The sequence below is a fragment of the Anoplophora glabripennis genome, unplaced genomic scaffold, assembly GCF_000390285.2.
Source record: "Anoplophora glabripennis isolate ALB-LARVAE unplaced genomic scaffold, Agla_2.0 scaffold54, whole genome shotgun sequence".
Lineage (NCBI taxonomy): Eukaryota > Metazoa > Arthropoda > Insecta > Coleoptera > Cerambycidae > Anoplophora > Anoplophora glabripennis.
In genome coordinates, this window is record NW_019416241.1 from 101,627 (window position 1) to 127,354 (window position 25,728).

A 25,728-nucleotide genomic window follows, 5' to 3' on the forward strand; every position below is an offset into this window, starting at 1 on the left:
CCCTAATATTTTGCGTGAAACAACTCTGCACCCTATTAAACTTGGTGTTTGGGTAGCTATGTCACGTAGAAGAATAATCGGACCATATTTTTTCCGTGAAAATGTAACTGGGCAGGTATATCGGCAGCAAATATTGTTACCATTTTTTGAGGAACTTCACGACGATGAAATCCATCATGGATACTTTCAGCAAGATGGCGCAACAGCTCACACCTCTAACGAAACTTTAGAGTTGATTAGAGAGTATTATGATGATCGAATAATTAGTCGAGATAGATGGCCACCACGTTCTCCTGACCTTACACCCCTAGACTATTATTTATTTGGTTTTTTAAAAAATTCAGTATTTGCTCAACGGTTACACACGATTGAAGAACTTCAAGAGGCAATTACAAACGAAATTAGGAGTATTACACAAAATGTTTTACAGAATGTATTTAATAATATGAAAAGAAGAATTAATACCTGCTTGAACAACAATGGACATCATATTGAACATTTATTGTAAAAATATAGATATTTTTATGGATTTTATGTAATTTTAAGGTAAAATATTCAATAAAATGTGAAAAAATTCCAATTACTCTGTTATTATATATTGCATGTAACTGTTGTTTATTGCTCTCGGTCATACAGACAATCCTACCATCTAACATAATCAAGCACTTCCAACTGCTTGCATTTGCTTGAAGCAAATTTTTTTAAGACACTTTTCCTGAATTTCGACAGCTAACTAAAATGTTCAGCATAAATTTTTGGGCTGGATCGCTTGCGCTGGATATTCAGAAGTGTGAAAGCAGTAGCTGCAAAATAGTCGTCTTATAAGCATACAGCAGTTTGCTTTGATGAAAAACAGCAGCTTGCAGCGTATCGCTGTATAGCTGAATCGTCTTAGATGCCAAGAATGTAGCCACAATAGTGCTTCTGTTTTAAAATTAACTCATAACGTTTTAAAAATAAAATCGCTGAAGCACTTACAGTCGTTATTCAAAATTAGCTACATCAAACTTTGATTTAAAAGTTTTTCTAATTGTAAATGAAATAAGAATTTTGGAAAAGTTAGGCTAAACCTACATTTGATTCTGTCATCCTCTTTAATAATAATAACAATAATAACATTTATTGGTCCATCAGTATTGCTTAATTTGTGAAATAACTTTGATTTTTGTTAAATAATTGATATTTTTATTATGAATTTCCATTTTGACAGTAACCTAATTTATTTGACGTTTGAACGTAATTATTTGTTTACCATTAAAATCCCTCAACCTGCGCTCATGATTCTAGTATTGTTGTCAGAAATTGGTATGTCGCACATCAAAAATCAGTATGAGGCGGCACGGTCAATCATTATCGATCACCCTGTACAATATGCATACACAAATACTTCCTGTTTGATAAGCATGCAAGTATCGCCTGTGTATATAGGAATCGCGAAACACATAGAGTGGACATAAATTAATAGCGTCAGATGGTTAATTGGGAAAATTCGTACGTAGCGCGTATCTGAAAATATCTGATAAGACTGAAAATTTTACATTGCGTAAGCGCAATTTCAGCAAATCCACAGAACTGAAAAAGCCCTTCCTGGAGGGGTAAGGCACGAGCGTAATGGTATGTCCCAATCTGAATGCAATCAATGCGATTGCGCAACGCAAACCGCTACCGCGGAACTGCTCCTCTCACTCCGGCTCGCGGCGGATCCACAAATAGAAAAAGCGGCGGCGTGAGCGAACCGACAGTTTAATCTCAACTGTTGCACCTAAAATATACTTCAATAGAGATACCTGACTATTGACATTTGACGGGCAGTGCTCTGTTATTGTGTAGTATTTAGTACATGTTTCATTAATTTTATTAGCTATGGCCGAGGAGGACTTGAACGACGACGGAAGTGATGTGAATACGAAATTCGGGTTAAGGTTGCGTGGGAGAAAAGGTGCTCTGAAGAAAAAAAATGTTTACAACGTCAAGAACCACCGTTTCATTCCCAGATTTTTCAAACAGCCTACCTTCTGTTCGCACTGTAAAGATTTCATTTGGTGAGTATCGGCTTCTGTGCTGTTTCATTGTACGGAGCGACTCCTACACGATAATTGATTTTTGTTCCTGCCATGTTACTCATTCATAAAAACTATTAATGTTCGCTGGTATTGTAAGTGGCAGTGACTTTCCCAGGTCGGCGGAATGCCGGCTTGAATATTAAATTTCAATTTTAATAGGAATTTAATTTAAACCTGGAAATAGTTTTTACGTATACGTATTTACCCACGAAAAAATCATCAATCGGATTGTATCTACCTACTCTATACTTCATAGATAGTACCTATATTTGTTATCTATACTTATTAATTTTAATATACCCAAAATATTTTTATATACGGATATTAATACAGGGTGTCCGGTAAGTACCTCCTAATCTCTCGGGAGTGTATAGGGGAGGTCAAAATAAAACTAGTCCTTCCTATAATTTTTTTTCCTAATGTGCCCCCTAACGGAGTTATGGGGGGTCAAAGGGGTACCTAGAAATTAACGTTTAGGGTTATAACTTTGAAACCACCCTGTATATTTTAATAAAATTTTCGTACGTTGTATTACACATGGAGCTCTACGATTTGATGCTAAAATCAACTTTTTGCTATTATCAGGTGTCCAGAAACGGACTGGCCCTATCACAATTTTTCTCAAAATTTTGACAGAAGTAATTTTATCAAACTGAAAATATTATTATTAGATACTCTGAAGGTTTTTCTTTAAAAATGGTACTCTTTATTTATTTCGAAAAAATGAACGGTTTGCGAGATAAATCGGTTTTGAAAAAAATTGGTAACAAATACAACAACAATTAAAATTTATTTTTTTACAATAAAATCATTCCCGCTAGTGCCAGCCTACAGATTCACCATAAACATTTACTGGTGGTGAATTAAGGGAATGAATAATGCCGTTTCTTGTAAAATCAACATCTATGACCAAAATACATCTACAAATTATTATTGCTCTTGTCTCCATGGAGTTCTTTTCTATTGTTTTCGTTGTTAGACCCTGTTGATTTTAAAGTACTTGTCAAAGGCGCGTGACAGAATAAAAATTCAATTTTATTGTGGTATTCGTTTTAAGCCGTTAGAAATAACATTTAAAAATGGAAGAATATTCCTGTGCAGAATATGCTGATATGCACCTAATTTATGGGGAAGCATTATGCAACTCCGTGGAGGCAAGAAGACTTTATGAGGAAAGGTTTCCGGGTCGACATTTGCCGAGTCCAAAAACTTTTGAAAGAGTTGATCGTAGTTTAAGAGAAACAGGTAAAAAAAAATAGTGAAAAACGTTAGTGAAACTAATTTCTTCCGAATCCTTTATTTAGGAAGCTTTTTGCCACGCCGTGGTGGAGCAGGAGCCCCGAGGAGAGTACGAGACCCTCATGTAGAGGAACAAATATTGGAAGACGTTGCTAATAATCCTTCAAATAGCATAAGGAAGCTTGCGGCGCAAAACAATGTTACAAAATGGGCTGTACATGAAACTCTGAAAGAACAATTGCTTTACCCGTACCACATCCAAAAAGTACATGCTATGTCTCCAGATGATTATCCAAAAAGACTTCAATACGCCAATTGGTTTTTACAGCATCATATTCGGAATCATAATTTTGGTACATCTATTTTGTTCACCGATGAAGCAGGTTTTACAAGAGACGGCATAATTAATTCGCATAATCTACATGTCTGGGATGAAGAAAACCCTCACGCTTTAGTTCAAACTCGCTACCAACAAAGGTTTATGGTGAATGTGTGGGCTGGCATTATCGGGAATCATTTGATTGGTCCATTTATTCTGGAGCAAAGACTTAATGGTGCTCTTTATTTGCAATTTTTAGAGGAAAATCTAAATATTTTGTTAGAAGAAGTGCCCCTTCAAATAAGAACTGAAATGTGGTACATGCATGACGGTGCACCACCCCACTTTGATCGTTTAGTACGTCAACATCTGACGAATGTTTTTGGTGATCGATGGATAGGTCGAGGCGGACCTGTATTATGGCCACCTAGGTCGCCCGACCTAAACCCATTAGACTTTTTTCTGTGGGGTCATTTAAAAAATAACGTTTATTCAACACCCGTAAATAGTAGAGAGGAACTTCTGCTGAGGCTAACACAGAACTGTGACCATCTCCGCAATAATCACGGAATATTATTTCAAGTGCACCGGGAAAACATTCGTAGGATTAGAAAGTGCATTGAAGTACGGGGTGCTCATTTTGAACATCTACCGAAGTAACATTTAGGTACCTTTGTTCATTGTTGAATGTTCTTTGTTGCATGTCTTGTAAGTAAGTTATTTTTCAAATGTTATTTTTAATTGGTCACTACTTGCTCATAAAGTATAGCCAACCCGTTCAAAGATTTCTGGACTTGATAAAGTTAAAGAAATTAAATGCATGAAATAATATGTAAAAAAAATAAATTTTAATTGTTGTTTTTGTTACCAATTTTTTTCAAAACCGATTTATCTCGCAAACCGTTCATTTTTTCGAAATAAATAAAGAGTACCATTTTTAAAGAAAAACCTTCAGAGTATCTAATAATAATATTTTCAGTTTGATAAAATTACTTCTGTCAAAATTTTGAGAAAAATTGTGATAGGGCCAGTCCGTTTCTGGACACCTGATAATAGCAAAAAGTTGATTTTAGCATCAAATCGTAGAGCTCCATGTGTAATACAACGTACGAAAATTTTATTAAAATATACAGGGTGGTTTCAAAGTTATAACCCTAAACGTTAATTTCTAGGTACCCCTTTGACCCCCCATAACTCCGTTTGGGGGCACATTAGGAAAAAAAATTATAGGAAGGACTAGTTCTATTTTGACCTCCCCTATACACTCCCGAGAGATTAGGAGGTACTTACCGGACACCCTGTATAAACAACCGATTTGGTCTTCGATAGTTGATATACAGGGTGGTCCGAATTTTATGCAGGAAATTTCGAGGGCAGATAGATCTTTTTAACATAGTAGGTGTTTGCCTTATAAACATAGGTCTGGAACGGCCTCGTTTTAGAGATACAGGGTGTTGAAGTTGTTAAAAAGAATATATTTTTTTATATCTCCGGAATCCATCGACCGATTTCAATAAAATTTAGTACAGATAATGCATGATAGTAGGCCTTGTATTCCCTAAAATATGAGCTCTACAGATTCAACCAATGGTGTACAACTGGACAGGGTCACACCCTTTTTTATTAAAAAAAAAACTACGCCACTGTATTTTTTACAAGTCATTGTAACGAATTTATATTCTAATGCACAAAATACTTAAAAAAGGTAACTTGAATTTTTTCCCTAAAGTTTACGGTTCTCAAGTTATTCATACCAATATAAAACCCTTGTGGCAGACACTTCTAACCATAATATTACAAGAATATTTATGTTTATGCTGAAAAGTAAATGCTATTTGTAAGCACATCAACAAAATTCTTTACACTCATCGCTTTCATCTCTTTGGATTAAAACAATATTTGGAAAATCACGACAGGAATGAAATTTTTAAAAGCATTTTACGACGATCCTCGGCTAAGTAGGTACACGAAGAACGTCTCGGCAACTTGGGGTGAGTAAATCGAAAATTTGAAAAGTTCTACGTTAGGATGGCAGAAATATGTACCATTTACAATCTGTGCAAAATTTACTTCCGGGAGATGCATAGAGACGCCTAAATTTTTATCAGTGGTTGTTTGAATTCTTACTAGAAATACTTTGGACCGATGAAGCTACGTTAACAAGGCCAGGGGTAGTGAATTTTCACAATCTGGATATTTGGTCACAAGAAAATCCTCATGAAATTCGCAGTCATTTCTAAACTTTCTACAAAACCATCCATTTGAATTATTAGAGGATGTTCTATTAAATATACGACAAAATAGCTGGATACAAATGGATGGTACTCCTGCGCATTTTAGGAGAATAATACAAGAATGGCTTAATGAAAATTATATGAGATGATGGATAGGTAGAAGACCAAATGCCAATGTCAATCATAATGGTGCAGAGGGCCCAGTGTCTTGGCCAGCCAGATCGCCAGATCTAAACTCCCTGGACTTCTATGTTTGGGGTGACCTACCTGAAAAGTTTACTCTACTCCAATAGATACTAGACCACAACTACTGCAGCGAATAGAAGACGGGTGTAATGAATTAAAAGAAAACCACCACATGATATTAGCTTCAATTAGTTCCATTAATAGAAGACGTCAGAAATGTATCGATGTGGGTGGTTCGCATTTTAAACAATTGCTGTAAATACGTAACGTTAATTTTGTTTCTTTTTAGTTGTTGTTGCTTGGTAAATGTATTTTTATTATTATTTTAATTTAAATTGTTCTTATTTGTAAAGGTAATGCCTGATAATGGGAAAACTAAAACACACCAAGAACACTACCTCACAAGTGATGTGGAAAGAATTTTGTTGATGTGCTTACAAATTACACTTACTTTTAAGCATAAACATAAATATTTTTGTAAATTGATTTAAAGTGTCTGCCACAAGGGGATTGTATTTGTACGAATAACTTGAAAATGGTGAACCTTAGGGAAAAAATTCAAGTTACCTTTTTTACGTATTTAGTGCATTAGAATATAAATCCGTTACAATAACTTGTAAAAATACAGTGGCGTAGGTTTTTTTTATAAAAAGGGGGTGACCCCTGTCCAGTTGTACACCACTGGTTAAACCTTTAGAGCTCATATTTTAGGGAATGCAAAGCCTACTATCGTACCTTATTTGTACCAAATTTTATTGAGATCGGTTAATAGATTCCTGAGATATAAACAAAAAAATATATTTTTTTAACAACTTCAACACCTTGTATCTCTAAAACGAGGCCGTTCCAGACCTATGTTTATAAGACAAACTCCTATTATTTTAAAAAGATCTATCTATCCTCGAAGTTTTCTGCATAAAATTCGGACCACCCAGTATATTAATTAATTTTATTCAATACCTATAAAGTGCTAAATACTTTAAATGTCTACAGCTGAGCTAATTATATTTTCCAATTTTAAAAAAACAAGAATTGAATAGTGTGCAGAATTTGATTTTTTGATTGTTTCTTCATTTAAAAATGTCGGAAGTATTTCCTTTATATACTATAGCAGTGACATTACATATTCATTAGAAAATTAAATGATTTATTATAGTTCAGATACTTTATTATATCTGTTACATTCGAAACCAACTACTATACAGGGTGTCCCAGTGTCAGCGCACAAAAATTTACCAGGGGGTAGACCAGACCAAAATAAGGTTAAAATTCTTATAAAATATTTTTCTGCGATGCACTCCCACTGAGTTACAGGGTGTTGTTTAGAAAAAGATAATAAAAACCTTCCGCAATAACTCAAAAACCCTTTCAGGGATTTAAGTAATTTTTGGGTGAAGTGTAAATCTATTAAAGGTCATTAAAACTACATGGTGCTTATTTCGATGTGATGACAGGTGTGGCCTAGGCCAACTTGTCCTCAAGGTTATGTCTTCATAACTTTTGCATATCCCAGTTCTATGTAATTTGATTACGTTTTCCTGAATATGTAAGCGATTCTGAACAAAAAATGTGCTCTTGTTTCATAGCTCAAAAATGAACTGTTTTCAAGAAAATTAAGTCTAAAGTATCGCCTGCATTAGGTCATAGAAAAATGCATGTACAGATTTTATTTCTTGTTATCTAGTAGGTACCTGTCATTATAAATAATAAAGTTATTTACCGTTAAGGTACAGTTTCCCATGTAGCTGCGGCTCAATGAATATGAAGAAACTAAACAAGTTTTCTATGAATTTGGTTACGTATAGGGGAACTAAAAATAAAATTGAAAATTATGTGACTGAAACGAAATTATGTAAGCAAAATGACAATATTAAAAATAAAATTAGAAATCAATTATTTCAATAAATTATCGAAATGTTGTCCTTTTACTTCAATGCATGCCCGACATCGTTTGACCAAGGAATTGTAAACCCTTCTTATCTCAACGGTTGCTTGAATTTGCCCGTCGGACACATTGATTTTTTTTAGTAAATCATCTCTCCTGTTACTAGGTTTGGCATACACCAGTTGCTTCATATGACCCCAGTAAAAGTATCAAGCGGGTTGAGGTCAGGGAACCTGAGAGACCACATAATGGGTCCATCTTTCCCAATCCAGCGTTTTGGAAAATGTAAATCGAGCCACGCAGATACCTGTTTTCCGTTACGAATAGGTGCTTCACCTTTTGGTAGTACATTTGATTTCGCAAAGCTAAGGGAACGTCATTTAGTACGCTTTCAACAATATTTTCTAAAAAAATCCGTGTATATTTCTAAATTCAAACGGTTTACAATAATTTGAGGAGGCAGAATGACTCGGTTGAAGATTCCTCCCCAGACATTTATGGAAAATCTTTGAAACGCGAAGGGTCATATCACATGCGGATTTTCAATGGATCAAACATGAAAATTTTTTAAATTATTTATAACATTTCTCGTAAAGATAGTTTTATCACTCCACAATATCTTTTGATGGAAATTTTCGTCATTATCGATATTTCTACCACCTGCAAAATTGTATTCTTTTTTCGGAATCACCAGGATGCAAAGTTTGTACTTTATGTAGGTGGTATGGGTACAGTTCCTCTCAGTTTAAAATTCTTCAGACGCTGCTTTGTGGAATACCTACTCCGTTGATATCCTTCGGACACTGGGGGAAGGATCATCAACAACAGCAGCTATTACATTTTCTTCTAAAATGTTTGCATCTTCCAAATTACCTCTTATTCTGGTATTTCCAATTTTATCACTCTCGGTCTCACGGACTCTTTAGAAAATTCGTTGGAATACTTGCTGTGAAGGTTGCCTTCTGTTTGAAAACCTGCGTAGGTACTCTCGTCAGGCTACCAATGAATTTCCATGACAGAAACCGTAGACAAATATCATATCGGCATATTCGTTGTTGGAAAATTTGATAATACTTAATATCCTGTTTTGTAAACTTAATTTCTCGTAATTCGAGTACCGTAATTAATTTTGACTTGTACGCTTGTAAATAACTATGTTTTTTATAATGACAGGTACCTACTAGATAACCAATAAAATCTTTTTTCTACGAATTACTGCAGGCGATATTTTAGACCCAATTTACTCGAATACGGTTCATTTTTGAGCTATGGAAAAGTTATGAAGACATAACCTTGAGGACAAGTGGGCCTAGGTCGTCCCTGGCGTCAGATCGAAATAAGCAGCATGTAGTTTTAATGACCTTTAATAGATGTACACTTCACGTAAAAATTACTTACATCCCTGAAAGGATTTTTGAGTTATTACGGAAATTTTCATCTTATTTTGGTCTGGTCTACCCCTGGTAAATTTTTGTACGCTGACACTGGGACACCCTGTATACATAATAACTCTTGGACTGGGTTCATACATTTTTTGTAAATTTACTGTTTTAGTTTGAGGGTCCTTTAGTTTCAGACATATTTGAGAAGTACCTAATTTTATACAAAATTATGTAATACTTAATAATTATTTTTTAACTTATATCTATAAAATTATACTTTTTATGTACCTTCTGTTGTATTTCTATAATCTCTTCAATATACCTACCGAAATAAATTTTTGTTTATTTTTATTTTTGACTTGTATCTGGTGAGAAATATTTTGTAAGTACCTATTTAAAAATATTCGTGAAGGGAAAGTTATCGAAGACTATTGAAAAATTGTTATAGTTCTTACTATTCAGTAAACTCTTAATGGTGCAATTAATGTTATTCCAGAAAAAGCGTTGATTAGTATCAGGGCTGGTAAAAGGTTACTAGGCAACTTACAGGACTTCTTTCTTACTGAGAGAATAAAACGTCAAGACAAAGGCTACCAGTGAGAATATATTTTTTAACAGTTTAACTAAGACAAAATTGAACAACACAACCGAAATATTATTAATATTAGTAGTAAAAATGGAATTTTCTGCAAATATTTCTGATATTCTGTCAGGTTTAATTGTACCTAGAAATAGAAATCCTGCTTTGCTGTTGTTGCAGCACCTGTACAAAGTTTTCTCCATCTTGAATCATACGGGTTACTGTAACTTTTCCTTATGGAAGAACAACAAGGACAGGTCAAGTTTCCTAGCTAAGCCTAAGGAATTGAAAGGTGAGTTTGTAACTGATGACGACCAGGTCATAGGTCACGACATAACAACGCGAAAAACTGTCGTACTTGCTGATATTGCAACGAAACACTATTCTTAGGCCGTGTATCAATGTACCGCCAAAATTTTGAATCCTTCTATCTCATTAGACATGGTAAACACACTTTAATGCTTTTTTACTAACTGTTACATAGCTGTGTATCTTGCACATCATCAAGAGCCATTTGGTATAACTTTTCTCGACTACAGCCACCAACTACATATGTCATTGAGACCACTTAAAACATAACAAAATATTTTAATAAAATTGCTTAAATAACTTGTCCAATTGCCTTTACTAAAAGATACTCCGCAGTAGGAGCTTCTTTCATAAAACAATTTACTTTCCCATTAGTGACAATTTCCGATTGATTAGGTTGATGTCCAGCTGATAAGTTTTAGAAAATTTGAAATACATATTCATATTTTTATGAAACATCAATTTAATCATATCTTGACCGCAATGAAACACTATTAATCTTCTTAGACCAAAAAACATCTTTGTTTAGTTCATAAATACGTAAAAAGGAAGGTAGCAAACCAAAAATGTATATTTACCACACCCAAAAAGTATTCTAATATAACATCTCCGTTATGTGTGTGAACAAAATTACTATCAATGTTGGAAAATGTGAAATATTCTCATTTCCATGATCCTGCAACATCGATTTAATCAGTGAGTCTTTTGAAACGTAGATTTGACAGAATACTATACATAGATGGAATATAGAGGAAGAAAGAGGGAGAGCTAGAGAGAGCGTGTATGGACAAAGATGTAATCCTGCAACTACGATTTAATCATTGAGTATTTTGGTCCCTAGATTTGACAGAATACTATGGATGGAATGAAGATGCAGAAAAAGAGATTTGTTATTTTTGCATATTTTATATTTCTTGTTTTCCGTATGTCTTTTCATGGGTTGTATTATTATTTCTTTAAATAATATTATTCTGTGAATGTTAGTGTTTCATATACATTGATCTGTACCTACTTACTTATCGAAATAAAATTCGAACACCCACACACAACTACTCCCGATCTGAATTTATTAAGATTAATACTGTTTATACTGCTAATGTGTGTACTCGTCCTGTAGTTGATGGAATTAAAAATAGTTACATATGTATAGGTGCTTGTAAGTATACAAAAAAATATCATTTATCGTGAAACCACTTATTTCAGGACAAGATAATACCTGTATCAATTAAAAGCCATACTAAGCTTTGAATTACTATTACTAGTACATTCAATAAAAAAGGTTCAATTTTAGTACGTATGAATATTTTTAAATTAATAGGTGATAATGAAAACTAATTCAACTAGGTTTGTTGGGAAGCTGTGACCTACATCACAAAAGTTTTAAAGTCAATATGCCCATTTCACTTCACTATTTTAAGGTACCTTCCTTATGGTATCTATCTTGTACGACACGAGCAAAACTATACTTTCTTTAGCAGTTTTTTATTCTTCTTCTAGGCTACTTTTTTAAAATACTGGGCTTGTTAAACAAATCACTACATACCCTTTGTTAGGGGCACGTAACTCAAAAACAAATTTGATAATAAAAAGCAATCAAATGAATTTAAAGGCTTGTCAAGGAAAAACAGAACACTCACGTTTTCTTTATCGAAAGCAAAATCTTAATTCCTAATTTTCTAAGTTTGAAATGACTAGATAGGTATATACCTACTATTACTTTTGGTCTTGAATATGGATTTTGTTTGGTACAGGTAACTTATAGCACCAAGGAAGAATCACAACAAATTTTAATTTTGAATAAAGTTAATTACATAATATTTTAATTAAATCATTGTTTGAAATCCTCTCTTTGATGTTTTTCTTATATCATATACTAAATTCAATTCTATTTTATACTGTCTCAATTTCAAAGTGCCCTCATCACTCCTATTGGTTGATATCTGTCAAAACACATACTATTTTTGGTTTTACATTCTCCCCAAAACAAACTTGGTCAAACATATTTTATTTAAAATTAATTTTGGTATTTTAACCTTCCTTTATTATTTAAATTCCTAGCGATTATTCATTTTATCACAATATAGGTATAGCAAATCTGTTTATACTTTACGAGCATTAGAATACCATTTTAATAGAAAGTTAAATAGTACCTACCTAAATGTGACCATAAATCTTGAGTGCTTCGAGCGTAACTATAAAAACTGAATATAAAGGTGTTATGAAATATTTAGCTACATTTTTATGTAACAGTTTATTTGATATGTATGGCACCTATATTAACAATTTTTAATCTTTGAATCTGTTTGAATCTGTATAAGTGACATAACGTTACAATGTCGTTTGGATTTTTGAAACACTCGTCCAATGGATTTTTATATTCCACACAAAATTGTTTAGTTTAGAAAGACTTATAAAGTTATAAAACAGTTGTCCCATGGTATGCTCAATTTCCCGAAAATATTAAGATATACATAACAGCTACCGATACTCTTTTGTTGTTTATCAGCTACCGGAAAGAAATGTGGGTACACACGCCGCAAGTGACCCATTCTTTAAACATTACGTCAAGAGCGCTGCCGGACGCACCAACGTTCCAGGAAGGGTCTGCGGCGGGCTGGCGCTGGCGACCAGATGCTTACTCATATACGTACGACCGACTCCACACACATGGACTCTCCAACGAACACTCACCCCGTCAACACGTCTTTTTCTATACAACTTAGTTTTCAATAAAATACTTTATTATTACCGTTGAGTGAGCGTTTTATTTTTGCTGTACAGCGAAAGCAATTCTCAGAAAGATATATCGCTCATTGCTTATTTCCTATGACAAATATTTAATTTCTCTAATATTGTACTTAGGCGTAGAAATTCAGTTAAACAGGCAGTCGCACTTCTGAAATAATGTGGTTTTATCTTGATTTATTTTCATACGTCAAAAATTTCTGATGTCAATACCAAATTCCTCTAGTGTATGTATACAATATACTAGATATAAAACCTAAATACTTTATTTAAAACCACTGACGCAAACAGTTTATTTATCCAGCACCAGCTGCAGTTTTTTTCATTTTATATGTACTACCTATTCATCAGAAACAGTCTTGCGTAGATACTTTAGAAGTGCATAGCACAATACCAGGCACAATGCAAGGTTAGTTATCATATTTTGAATGTAAAACTATTACAGTTACCACTTTAATAAAAATATGGCTATATATGGAGCCTTAATGAATGATTACAAACTATTATAAAAAAATAAGTTCAAAAGGGTGTCATATTTTCATACATATTTTACACGTCCTATCATATTAATTTCTGTTTCTAATTTTTCATTGTTGTTCATTGCTGTTTCAAAAAAAGTATTCTTCAGATATCCAACTGAAAAATAATCTGTAGGAGTTAGATTCGTTGACCTGGCTGGTTACCAAAAATTGAATTGTTGCTCTTGCAATATGTGCGGTTTCCCTATATTGCTGAAAGTAACCTACTTGCAACTCATCACCATGTAATTGTGCTAAAAGTGGTTCATAAATAAGGGTTCCATAACTTTCATTTATAGTTTCATAGAAGAATATTGGTCCTACTATATTTCTTCTATATATCGCTATCCAAAAAGAGGATTTTCGTAGCCAATAAATTGTGATTCACATTTTATATAAACTATTCAGAGTACTGTCATCGTATTTTATAGTGTATGAGAAGTAATTCCTGCATAACTTGTATGGATGTAAACGAAATTGTTTTTTTAAGCTGGTATGTTCCAACTGAAGGTCCTAAAAATGAAAATTTTGAATTATAAACTATAATTCAATACCGATTTCAAATAAAAATTTCAAAGCTAATATATTTTAGATGTCCATTCTTAAATGAATTCGAGAAAGTTTGCATGAACTTAAAAAATTACCTGTTTGAGCAGACAACCTTGATACAGACTTTGTAGAACGATTTATACGTTGCCGAACATTATCGATAACATTTTCTGTAACTATAGTTTGTCTACTCGTAGATTTTCCTTTGCAAGCGGTGTATTTGGTTTCAAATACTTTGCAAATAGCACATTTCCGGTTTAATAAAGTGTCATAGTTAAGGTACGTGTCAGGAAATTTCATCATAAATTGCTCAATGCAGAATTGCACATAGTATGTCCATACTTCGAAAATGAGTAATACAATAAAGATATTTTGTTCTGCATTCTTAAATAAAAATATTATTAACCTCAAAATATTCTTTATGTTTTAACATATGATGAAGTTCCAAAAAGTTTAGCTGTGAAAATATTCATGTGACTGTGCGATTTAATTAATACTAAGGCAAAAGGAAACGACGGTGGCAGAAAATGAATTAAAATGATAACATATGCACGACAGACGCTACTGAAAAATAGGCAAATGTTAATTTAGCGTCCTCAGATGTAATGATTGCTTGAATGAAATGTGAAAAATTACACCAACCACCTAGTGAAACGAATTGTGTTTTAACACAATTTTGATCTTATTGTCTTACTTTTTTACCCAAATTTAATTAAGTTAAAAATGTTTAAATTTATTACCGTTGTTGCAAAATAGCAATAATTGATGAAAAAAAGGCAAAATATTCAAGTTCTTTTTGATAATTTTTTTCAAATATTTTTATAGCTCCGAGGGCATTCTAATTTTGGTAAAAAAAACTTTAGAGTATAATAAAACAACACAATAAATTTCATTAAAATCGAATCGATAGTTTTCGCAAAATAATTTTTTGAAAAAAAATGTTGAAAAAATTTTTCGAATTTTCAAAATGTTGCAGCCTCAAATAAAGCGTATATATACTTGAAAATTTACGGAATTTAACTTTTTTTTTTTAAAGAAGCGTCTTTCCAAGTAGTTTAAAATAAAAATTTTTGAAAAAAATTAAATTGCAAATTGATAGATGTAATCTGATTGTTTAAAAATAAAAAAAAAGAGTGTTAACTTTAAAAATTTACTGTGGCCGTCCAAAAAAACCGATTTCAATTTTTCAAAAACCATTTGAAAGGTTGAGCGGCTTTTTCTATGTGAAAAAATTTTCAAGTATCTAGATGCTTTATTTGAGGCTGTGTAGCATTTTGAAGAGTCGACAATTTTTTTTCAAAATGTTCTTCAAAAAATTATTTTGCGAAAACTATTGAACCGATTTTAATGAAATTTGGTGTGTTGTTTCATTATACCCTAAAGTTTTTTTTTAGCAAAATTAGTGCAATTAAATTATTTTAAAAAATTATCCAAAAAACTTGATTACTTTGCCTTTTTTCATCAATTATTGCTATTTTGCAACATCGATAATAAGTTTAAACATTTTTAACTCACAGTACCTATATTGTGCAAAATTCAATTTTAAAACTTTTTTCTTCAATATTCTTCCAAAATGCATAGGTTCCAAGATATAAGTAAAAAACTCGGATAAAATAGGTATTTTTTAAAAATTTTCTAAACATTTTTACAGTTTTGAAAATGTTTCGGATCTCGCCCAGATCTAGGGATCTTTTATTAAGTATGTGAATTGTACCGAAGGTAATCCAGAAAAAATTTGCTTGCCCCCTCTTACATCCAAGATCCGCCCTGGTCTACTAATAGTAAANAGGTTGAGCGGCTTTTTCTATGTGAAAAAATTTTCAAGTATCTAGATGCTTTATTTGAGGCTGTGTAGCATTTTGAAGAGTCGACAATTTTTTTTTAAAATGTTTTTCAAAAAATTATTTTGCGAAAACTATTGAACCGATTTTAATGAAATTTGGTGTGTTGTTTCATTATACCCTAAAGTTTTTTTTTTACCAAAATTAGAGCAATTAAATTATTTTAAAAAATTATCCAAAAAACTTGATTACTTTGCCTTTTTTCATCAATTATTGCTATTTTGTAACATCGATAATAAGTTTAAACATTTTTAACTCACAGTACCTATATTGTGGAAAATTCAATTTTAAAACTTTTTTCTTCAATATTCTTCCAAAATGCATAGGTTCCAAGATATAAGTAAAAAACTCGGATAAAATAGGTATTTTTTAAAAATTTTCTAAACATTTTTACAGTTTTGAAAATGTTCCGGATCTCGCCCAGATCTAGGGATCTTTTATTAAGTATGTGAATTGTACCGAAGGTAATCCAGAAAAAATTTGCTTGCCCCCTCTTACATCCAAGATCCGCCCTGGTCTACTAATAGTATGAAATTTTGTACCTACTACATATTTTACTTCTTGCGATCAATCTTATCGGTTTGCAGATCATTCATCATCATCATTTTCTCTTATCAAATTCACCCTGCTGGAAGCAAGATATACATTTAATATATTATAAAAATATAAACATGTTCGGAGCAGCACTCCCCTTCCCTGCTAAAAAATGTATAGAAGGGTATAAAGGTTAATTTAATTATTTGGAAGGTCGTGAAGTAAGTCCGATGGCTCTCAATATGTAAAATATTTACTCACACTCAAGTATGAAAAAGTTTTACGTAGCCATGCCAGTAGCCAAGTTGGTTATTTTACGTATTACAGTAAAAAAAATAGTTATTATTGTCCTGTGTAACATTTGTATAACATAAAATGTATTAGATTATTGGTACCTATCTACTTTCAAGAGAGAATAGCTGTTTTACTATTAGTTACTATTGTGTATCAGCCCATGTACTACTAGAATGCGAGTAGGTAGCAAATGTAAAATTTACCTACATTTCTCTTCTCACTGTGGTCATTATTCATCTCATCGTTTTTGACACTGATAGATTGTTCATAGGGAAAATATTCCTTGAGCTGTAGAGGTTCGATTTTTTTAAAAATCATTTAGAATAAGCCAGGATAAATAATTCATACTTACTAATGTATCATTTGCACGAAATGTAAAGAATGTTAAAATAAAGTATGATTTATTTGTCAATGGTCTACAGAAAGTAGAAATTATAATTCTTTTTACTCCCAGTTCAGATTGTTTTCAACTAAACAATAGTTATAGATGAGACCAAAGAAGTATGGGAATTTAAAAATAGGTTAGAAATCATAAAATAAAAGAAAACTATTTCGTTTTCATTGACTAACGTACCTTCCATTAGCTCTGGATATTTTGATAACTATGTAGCCATACTCCCATACTTTTGTGGACTAATATTCGCGAAGTCTACGAATTATCGTTAGTGAGTATTCATATTTGTTTAAACAGCTTGAAATCTCTAGAAAAATTAATTTTTTGTGAACAGAGTTAAAATACACTTTCGCAATTAACGTTTTTGAATTATATGAACATTCGATAGTGAATGTTCATATTTGTTTAAGCAGCCTATCCATACGTAGGTACCTCCTTTAGTTGGATTACTACGAATAGAGCCAGAGAAACTATTCAGATCGTTTGATGTTGCTGATTTCAATGTGAATATTTGCCAAGGAATATGAGTATTGAATATTCATACAGGAACGACGAGAAGTGGAGACGAGGTTTGTGTTGGTTTACCAACTCAAACGGCCGAATTTGCTGAATAATTAATTACCAGTGAACACATAAATTTCGCAGATTCATATGGCATAAAAAAATACTTTGAATTTTTATTTACTGCCTTAAAAGAATTGCTGACTCACCAGAGTTCATTGCCTGATATTATTTAGTTACTATCTACTAACTGTTATTAGGAAAGTTTTGTAGTTGCACTAAAAGAGACAAAAAGAGAATATAGCAAGCGTGATAGTTGCAATAGATGTATGGAAAGTAATAAGACTGGAGACTAAACCAAACATCACTTGATGCTGTAAGTTTATTGAAGGTGCAAATATCACAGAAGGATAACATAATCTTGGAGACAGAACACCAAAATTGCAGTACGATAATGGAAAAAACCTCTTTTTTGCGATATCTGAGAAAAATTCTTCCAACATATTTTTCTACCATTTTCTCCAACATATGTTTCTACCATTTTTAAGGCATATAGAAAGTACTATCGCAGAGCGTCGAGAAACATACATTTCTAATAAAAATGGTTAAGATAACTCGATGAGAATTATATTTGAGTCCTTAGTTTGTCGCAATATGACAGTGTAGGCAATACCAACTTATAAAAACAATGTTTAAAAAAGAATACATTTAACCCTGATTTGACTAAGACAAAATATGATAAAATAAGAAAACAAAAGAAATATAAAATTTCCCTCAATTTGATTTTTATTTTATTAAAATAATTTTGGTTTTTGTCTACCATGTGTTTCCAGAATTTCATTGTTATTTCAAAAGTAAAGGAAAATGTGATATTTCCTATATGCTGTATGAAATAACTGAAAACACTATAGTATTTCCATTAGAACCTTGATCTCTTTACTCTAAAATTAAAGTATGAGGTCGTGGTACTAATACAAAATGGAATTACGAAAATGTTAACTCTAACTGCTCTTGTTGCTCTAAAAAATATTGAAATAAAAAAGGTCTTGCCTGAATTTTATTGTTAATTCATAAAACTGAATGTGATAAAAAATTGAAAACATGGTTTCCACCACTGATTCAAGTATTTTTAATATAATATAATTTTAAGTAGTGGGAAGAATATATTGGGTGAACTTTTCTATTTGGCCATAAATAAGTATAAATTTTTGCAATACTGACATTTGGGTGGTTAAAACTAAATTGATTTTCACAAAACATCGAAAACCTGAAGGAAAAATAAGTTCTATTGAAAATTCACAGATCACCTTGTATATCTAAAAATTTTAACCAAGGACTTTTTTTATTTGGTCTTTTAGTACTTGGATTTGTTACCCCAACCTACCATTACACTATGTACAGTTATAAAATACCCTATATTCTGAAAATGATTTGTACGTATACATATAAAATTATGATTTTATAATTGTATATTATTAAATTATCGGCCGCGTTTTGTTAACAACGTAGAATTTCAAATTATAGAACCGATAATTTCAAGGACAAATTTCAATTCCTATTCTTGAATATTTAACATTCATGGTTACCTAACTATTGTCGAAAGAATGACAATTAAACCGGATTTATAAATCTGCAGATATGTTGTTTTCGATTTCGAGATAAACATTCTTTTAAATATACCTAGCAATTTCAAAACCCCACGATTTTTTATAGGTACATTCGAGCTTTCAAAAATTTTAACAAAATTATTCAGGGTTCTCTAAAAACGACATCAAAATGATACATTTGTTTGCAGAAGGTGAGGCGAAACTAAGGCAAATAATTATAACATTTTGTGCAACACTTGCCAAGAATGATTTTTTTGATTTATAAATTTTATTAATCATGAGAAATCCACAATGAACAATAAGTAACAGGAGACACAGATCATAAGGTCATGTTTATATTTTTTACAATTTTCTAGGTATCTAAAGCTGCAGAATTTACTGTCGAATGATGAATAAGTCACCGAACAAAAATTTAACCTATCTCTTTCCGTTTTGAGGTTACAGATACCTTCATCATTCATTTATGCTTCTCAGTTATATTATACATATATTCTTGCAGTTCTATTTTTAAGCATTATTTGAATGAATTGTTATTAAATTAATTATTTAAATTTAATTTTGCTATTGAATAAATTGTATCTTGTGAATCTTCTACTTTCTGTCTTCTGCAGAATGACACCTTAAATGATTTTGTTGCATCAGACAGAATCTTTATAATGTCAGAGTGCAAAACCAGCACTATAAAAACACAACATAATACATATGCGCACCATAATAATGCGTCGATGGTATTTTGAATAAAATTGTGTGAAATTTTATAGGATAGATTATCATGAACTAAATTAGATATCAAATATAAGAATGGGTGTATGAGAAGAGCTTTGAGAGAGTACAAAATAAACATTTCATATTTTTATCGTAAAAAGTTTGCACCAAATATAGTCAATATCGTCTCAAATCGATATCTTGTGGAAATTGTAATATATTCACAATTTTTAGAGAATCTAATTTTTGTATGGACAAAAGCCAAGCTTTTTTGTAGAAATAAAGCCAACAGATTGGTTAGATTGGTTTTTTGGCAAGATAATGGGGAATATCTTAACACAAATCGCATATTTGTATAAAAGTACTTATATTAAACATTTCGAAATGGAATTTTAAACAATTTTATAATATATGTCACCATGAGTTAAACCAAAGTTTACAATAACTAATTAAACTCGTGGCAGACAAACCAAACATAATATTTTCACATTCAGCTGCTTACAACTTCCCAATAATGTAATTTATTATATCATATTGTGCCAAGTTATATGAAATACCACCTCATAGATTAATACACACTCATTATTTAAAATTCGTATACATTCGAGGAAAAAAGTTGAGGATAATCATTTCCTTCGTTTAATGAACGATAAATGACTCTCGTTGACGTGGAATATAACTGCATCCCCAGGGTTTCATTAAATTAACCAACTTCAAATGAGGTGTTGTTCCAACTTACATGATAACATTCTAACGTCAATAACTATTTTAAATAAGACAGTATTTGAAGTAAGTGCAAGTTACTTTAATTACATAGCATCACAAAAAAAAGTATCGGATCTGGTATTCAGACCCATATATTTACATGTATTTTTTTCTGCTGAATCCGAAAAACTTAAAAAAATTCAAAAAACAGGTCAAAATTCACAAAAAACGTCATTTACGATCGACGGAAGTTATAAAAAATCAAATTATTCTACCAGCTCACTAGACGTATGATTTTTCACTTGTTTAATTCCAATTTATCATCATAGAGCCATACAAGCTGGTCCTATTCCATTCAAAAGCAGAAAATAGATCAAAACGCCGTTTTCATGGCATAATTCGTGTTGCAGTGTCCTGGATCCATCATTTTATCCACCCAACCATTTATGAATTCATACATCTTTCTATCCAATCGTTCATGCATCTATACGCATATTTATTCATCCACCTGTACCACCTATAAAACCCATCCATCCACCCATCTATCCATCTACTTTTTGTACTGAGAGATGAGATAACAGCCTAGAAGATTGACAATGCAATAAAACTTGTAGAATACTCTACTTTCTAAACAAAAGAAAACGATATCTACAAATCATTCTTATTTTTGTTGCTATAAACGTAACTCTTTTCTTCAAAGGATCTATGCAAAGGGTTACGCTTTCGTTTAGTCCCTCTATTTTCCGTTTCTCTTTTTAACAACTCATACGTCTAGTGAGCTGGTAGAATGATTTGATTTTTTATAACTTTCGTCGATCGTAAATGACGTTTTTTGTGAATTTTAACCTGTTTTTTGAATTTTCCCGAAAACTCAGACCCGTTGGGCCAAATCCGAAGACAGATTCGGATTCAGCGGAAAAAAATACATGGAAATATATGGGTCTGAATACCAGATCCGATACTTTTTTTTTGTGGGGCTGTGTTATTTAGAAGTGTTGAAAAAACAAGAACAGTTTTCCTCCTTTTTTAAAGGATTTCGTTTATAGATGCTCGTCCAGGATAATAATATCTTCCAAACAAATAACCAAACTGTCTTTTCTTATATCTGCTGTAATAAATTTTATTGTGATTGAGTTGTTGCACGCCTGAATGCGTACCTTACTGATATTCGCGAATGCATTGAATCGAATTTGTAGTTGTTCCAGATAGTGTATCGAAGGTCGATACAGAATGAGTATAGAATGTGGAGTATTACCTGCATATGTTGATGTAAATGATGATTTTGCGCAGTTATAAGGAAGTAGATATCTGGAAAAAATACTTTTTAAAGTCCTGTCCGGAATTGGATTTTCAAATTAGTCAAGTTAACTTGAAATAGTTATTTCTTGTATAAGTTTTTTAAGTAGCATTTTATCCACCCAAGAATGTTTAAACGCGAGAACGTAGTGTGGATAAAAGACAATTAAAACACGAATGCAAAACAACGTTTTATCCATAATCACATCACAATCATATTTGTGGAGTCAGAATTATTGGATTTAAAAAAAAAATATATCCGCACAACTTGATATTTCTTACTAGTACTCAATGTGGTGATTTTATTACCTTCTGGACACATAAAAAGTTGTTAATTGAAACATTATTTTCAACATTTCTGTGTTATAATTACATTTTTATATTTTTGCGGTCGCTTCTTTGAAGCTATTCCCTTAGTAAATAATATATGTATTAATGACTAGTATCACTAGTACAGAACTAAGCCGTTTTTTTTTTAATTAAAGCTGGTTTAATTAATTAAAATGACCTACTTCGTGTCATCGAAGTCGATATTACGTAATCGTAATATATAAATAACATAAGTATTATTATATATGAAGTGGAACTATGTTTTTTGAGATTAGGGAAACCAAAGAACTTTTTTATTAAAAAATTCTAAATCGATCGATTACTAAGCGCATTAAATATAGACTGGAATTTAGTAATTAATAACAAACTAATACTGAAATAGATTTTTAATAAAATAAGAATTAAAAGTCAATAATTTTAATTATTATTGTTAAATTCATATAATAAACTGTAGACATTTTAAAAATTCATAACATAAACCATACTACGGTATGTGAAAGAAAGTTTGATCGTATTGGAAATATGGCGTAAAAAGAAAAATCTAGAAGGAAAGAGACAATTTCAAAATGAAATTGATCTGTATTTGTCAAAAATAAATATGTTCTGAATATTTATGACAAGTATGGTTAACACCAACTTATCATAGTCGCTTACATCAGTATCCGTTCTAGATTTCTTAAATATTCCTCTTCCAATTCCATAAAACCTTTTTTTTGCATGACCTTGTCTGACTACTTGCAGACCACTGTAATTAAAGAAAATTATTTTAATTGATTTAGAATTACATAAATATTTTTTTATTAATTTGCAAAAAATATTCTAGTTTTTTCTTCGACTCGTTATATCTCAATAACCACCAAAGACAAAAGCAAACTTTTAGTCTCACAATAAAAACTGTAGAGGGCTCTATTCTTTCCGAGCATGAGAGTTTTGGTTAAGGTACGCTAAAAAGCTACAGCTGTGGAAATCTTTTAACGAGTACAAAATTAATTTCACGGTAAATTAAATAAAAATAAATGTTCAGAACAAAAATTTATAGTGTTTATATTTTGGCAGCATTTCTATTATCGCCAAATATACGTGCTTTCATAACTTCATGAGATGATTAAAATAAAGATTTGCACAATATAAAATAAATAATTATAACTTACGCTACTAGTAGAGATTTATTACCTGTCTACGATTTTAAAAGCTGATTCATTGAAATGGTTTTGCTGTTTACTATGCTATGTATACAAAACCAGTAACAAGATCGTAGTTAACCAAATAATATTTAGCGGTCATTTAGTAGTTATTTGTTGTATGTGTTTTAAAGTGCATTTTATCAGTTATTCGCATAACACAAGACATATTCTTTTTAAGATATATCAATCAAAAATGTACTTCTCAGCCTGTTGGAATCAACACATTGCCGAAGGTACTGTCAATAGCTGCTTCATTCCTGAATATTACAAATCCGAAAGCATATACTGGCCATTGTATGAGGCGCACTTCAACAACTTTATTGGTCAATAAAGGTGCTGATCTTTCAACCATCAAACGGCATGGTGGATGGAAGAGCTCCTCTGTAGCAGAAAGTTATGTTGAGGAGTCTATGTTTAACAAAGTTATTATTGCAAGGAAAATCCAAGGAAAATATAGCTGTTCCTTACAAGAAGAGACATCCGTAATTTGTGCAAATTCTTCACAAACTTCGGCAAATAAACTAAATTTGATTATAGGTTTATTATTTTTTCATTATTCTACTAGTGGAATAAGGTAGCTTTATTTCAGTGGAAATAAAGTTACTTTATTCAACCGTGTGTAAGGTGATTGTGGATAAAATTACTTATTATTTTTATTATAACTTCTCTACTAAAAATTTCTTCTTGTAGCTTCAGTATCATGTCAAATGCAAGTTTTAATTTTTAATACTAATATAAAAACATTGTATCTCTCCAATCTGCATCACTATTCTAGTTTTTCTGTTGTCAATTAAAGTGATGAATTTTTTCCTGTTGACACAAATGTCTCATAAATTAGGGAAAGTTGTTATTGCAGGCCCACTCCTGCAGAACATAGCTTGTAGTATTATGATTATGAATCATCTACTACGAACTTTGTGGATGTATACTTTTAAGCTAAATATACATTAACTTCAATTTATTTATACAATCGATGTTATATTTATTGGTACAAATTACTTATCTGTATAGTTTATTATGTTATTTAATTAGGTATTTGGCTATATCTGAGGAAACTAAAACGTTAGAAAAGTCTAATTGTTTTAGTACGTAAACAGAAAATTTGTAAAGAAGCCTTCGTGTGTTTATGTATAAAATTTAGATAAAAAAACGGTACGGCAAAATTAACTTTCCCTTACTGTTTGCTCATGGTTGCTTAGTAACGAACTAAAATACACAAATAAGAAGTGGATCTTATTTGTGGAAGGGCGAAATGGTCGGTGACTATTAGACACCTTCATTATAGCCATCTTTTTTTGACTTTCTTTATCGCTCTCACGTAAGGGCCGATGAACCATGGGGACTTTCCGACCCTGCATTTGTCTTAGTTGAATATAAAAAGACATTTACCATAGCCAGTAGGAGTTATGTGGAAGACAAAGGAACTGATATAAAGAATACCTATGTTAGATTAAAATTAAAAACAGACCAGACCTTGAATCAAAAGCAGAAAGTAATAGGTTTCAGAAATAAAAATGTTTGTAGTCAAGACAAGGAAACTTTGGAAAGATGGGAGAAAAGTTTTCCGTCCCGCGTTGCGTCGTCCTCGATGCCGATTGGCAGCATCGATTGGGACAGTGTCGACCGCTACGTATAGCGCTGTCTAGGGCTGCTTAGAATGATTTTCGACGCGACGCGACGGTGGAAATTTTGGAAACATGGGTGAAAATTTAATTTTTTGCGTCGCGTCGTTTGGATCGTCGTGCTGGGTCTCTGTGTCCCTTGGGACATGGTCCTCGACCTTGGCTACGGTCGATGGTGTGTTTGGCGGGTTTTCCCGAATGGAAAGTGTGGTGAATTTTCACTCGGGACTGGTAATACAACAAAATCTTCTCTGCGGAATATAATTTATAGTTTTTTCGTGCAGTTGCAAACTAGTCAAGGCATTATCATATACTCTAAAGAGTAATACTCGTATGAAATAGTCAGATTTTTGTTTTGATGTTTCTTTCAGTGTATAAAAATGTGTTAGAACTTTGATCCTTTTGGATCAGGGCACGTTCATTTCATTTAAATCTAGTTTTTCTCATTTTTACGCTTAAGGCAACTGTTACTGAACCAGTCTTGAAGTATTTTCAATTTAATAATAATAATAATAATAATAATAATAATATAAATAATAATAGTACATTGAATTATACAAATATTTAGCATTTTATCAAAACAACAAATTGGATCATACCATAACAAAACGAGATCTTGAGCAGCAATACAAAAAGAGATTTTGTCTGCTCCTTAAAAACTAAACTGTTTAAAGCTATTAAACACCTTCACCGTTCCAATCCTTAG

General features: G+C 31.9%; 1 protein-coding gene across 4 annotated transcripts in view; it reads left to right on the plus strand.

Annotated features, from left to right (window-relative positions):
- Positions 1 to 1,742: 1,742 nt before the first annotated feature.
- LOC108905182 (protein kinase C, brain isozyme) overlaps positions 1,743 to 25,728 on the plus strand; it is a 77,345-nt gene continuing 53,359 nt past the window's right edge. For all 4 annotated transcript variants that reach the window (XM_018707967.2, XM_018707968.2, XM_018707969.2 and 1 more), the window contains exon 1: positions 1,743 to 2,042. In XM_018707967.2, coding sequence (XP_018563483.1) covers positions 1,864 to 2,042 — 179 coding nt within the window. In that variant the 5' untranslated portion in view covers positions 1,743 to 1,863. The remainder of the gene's footprint in view (positions 2,043 to 25,728) is intronic.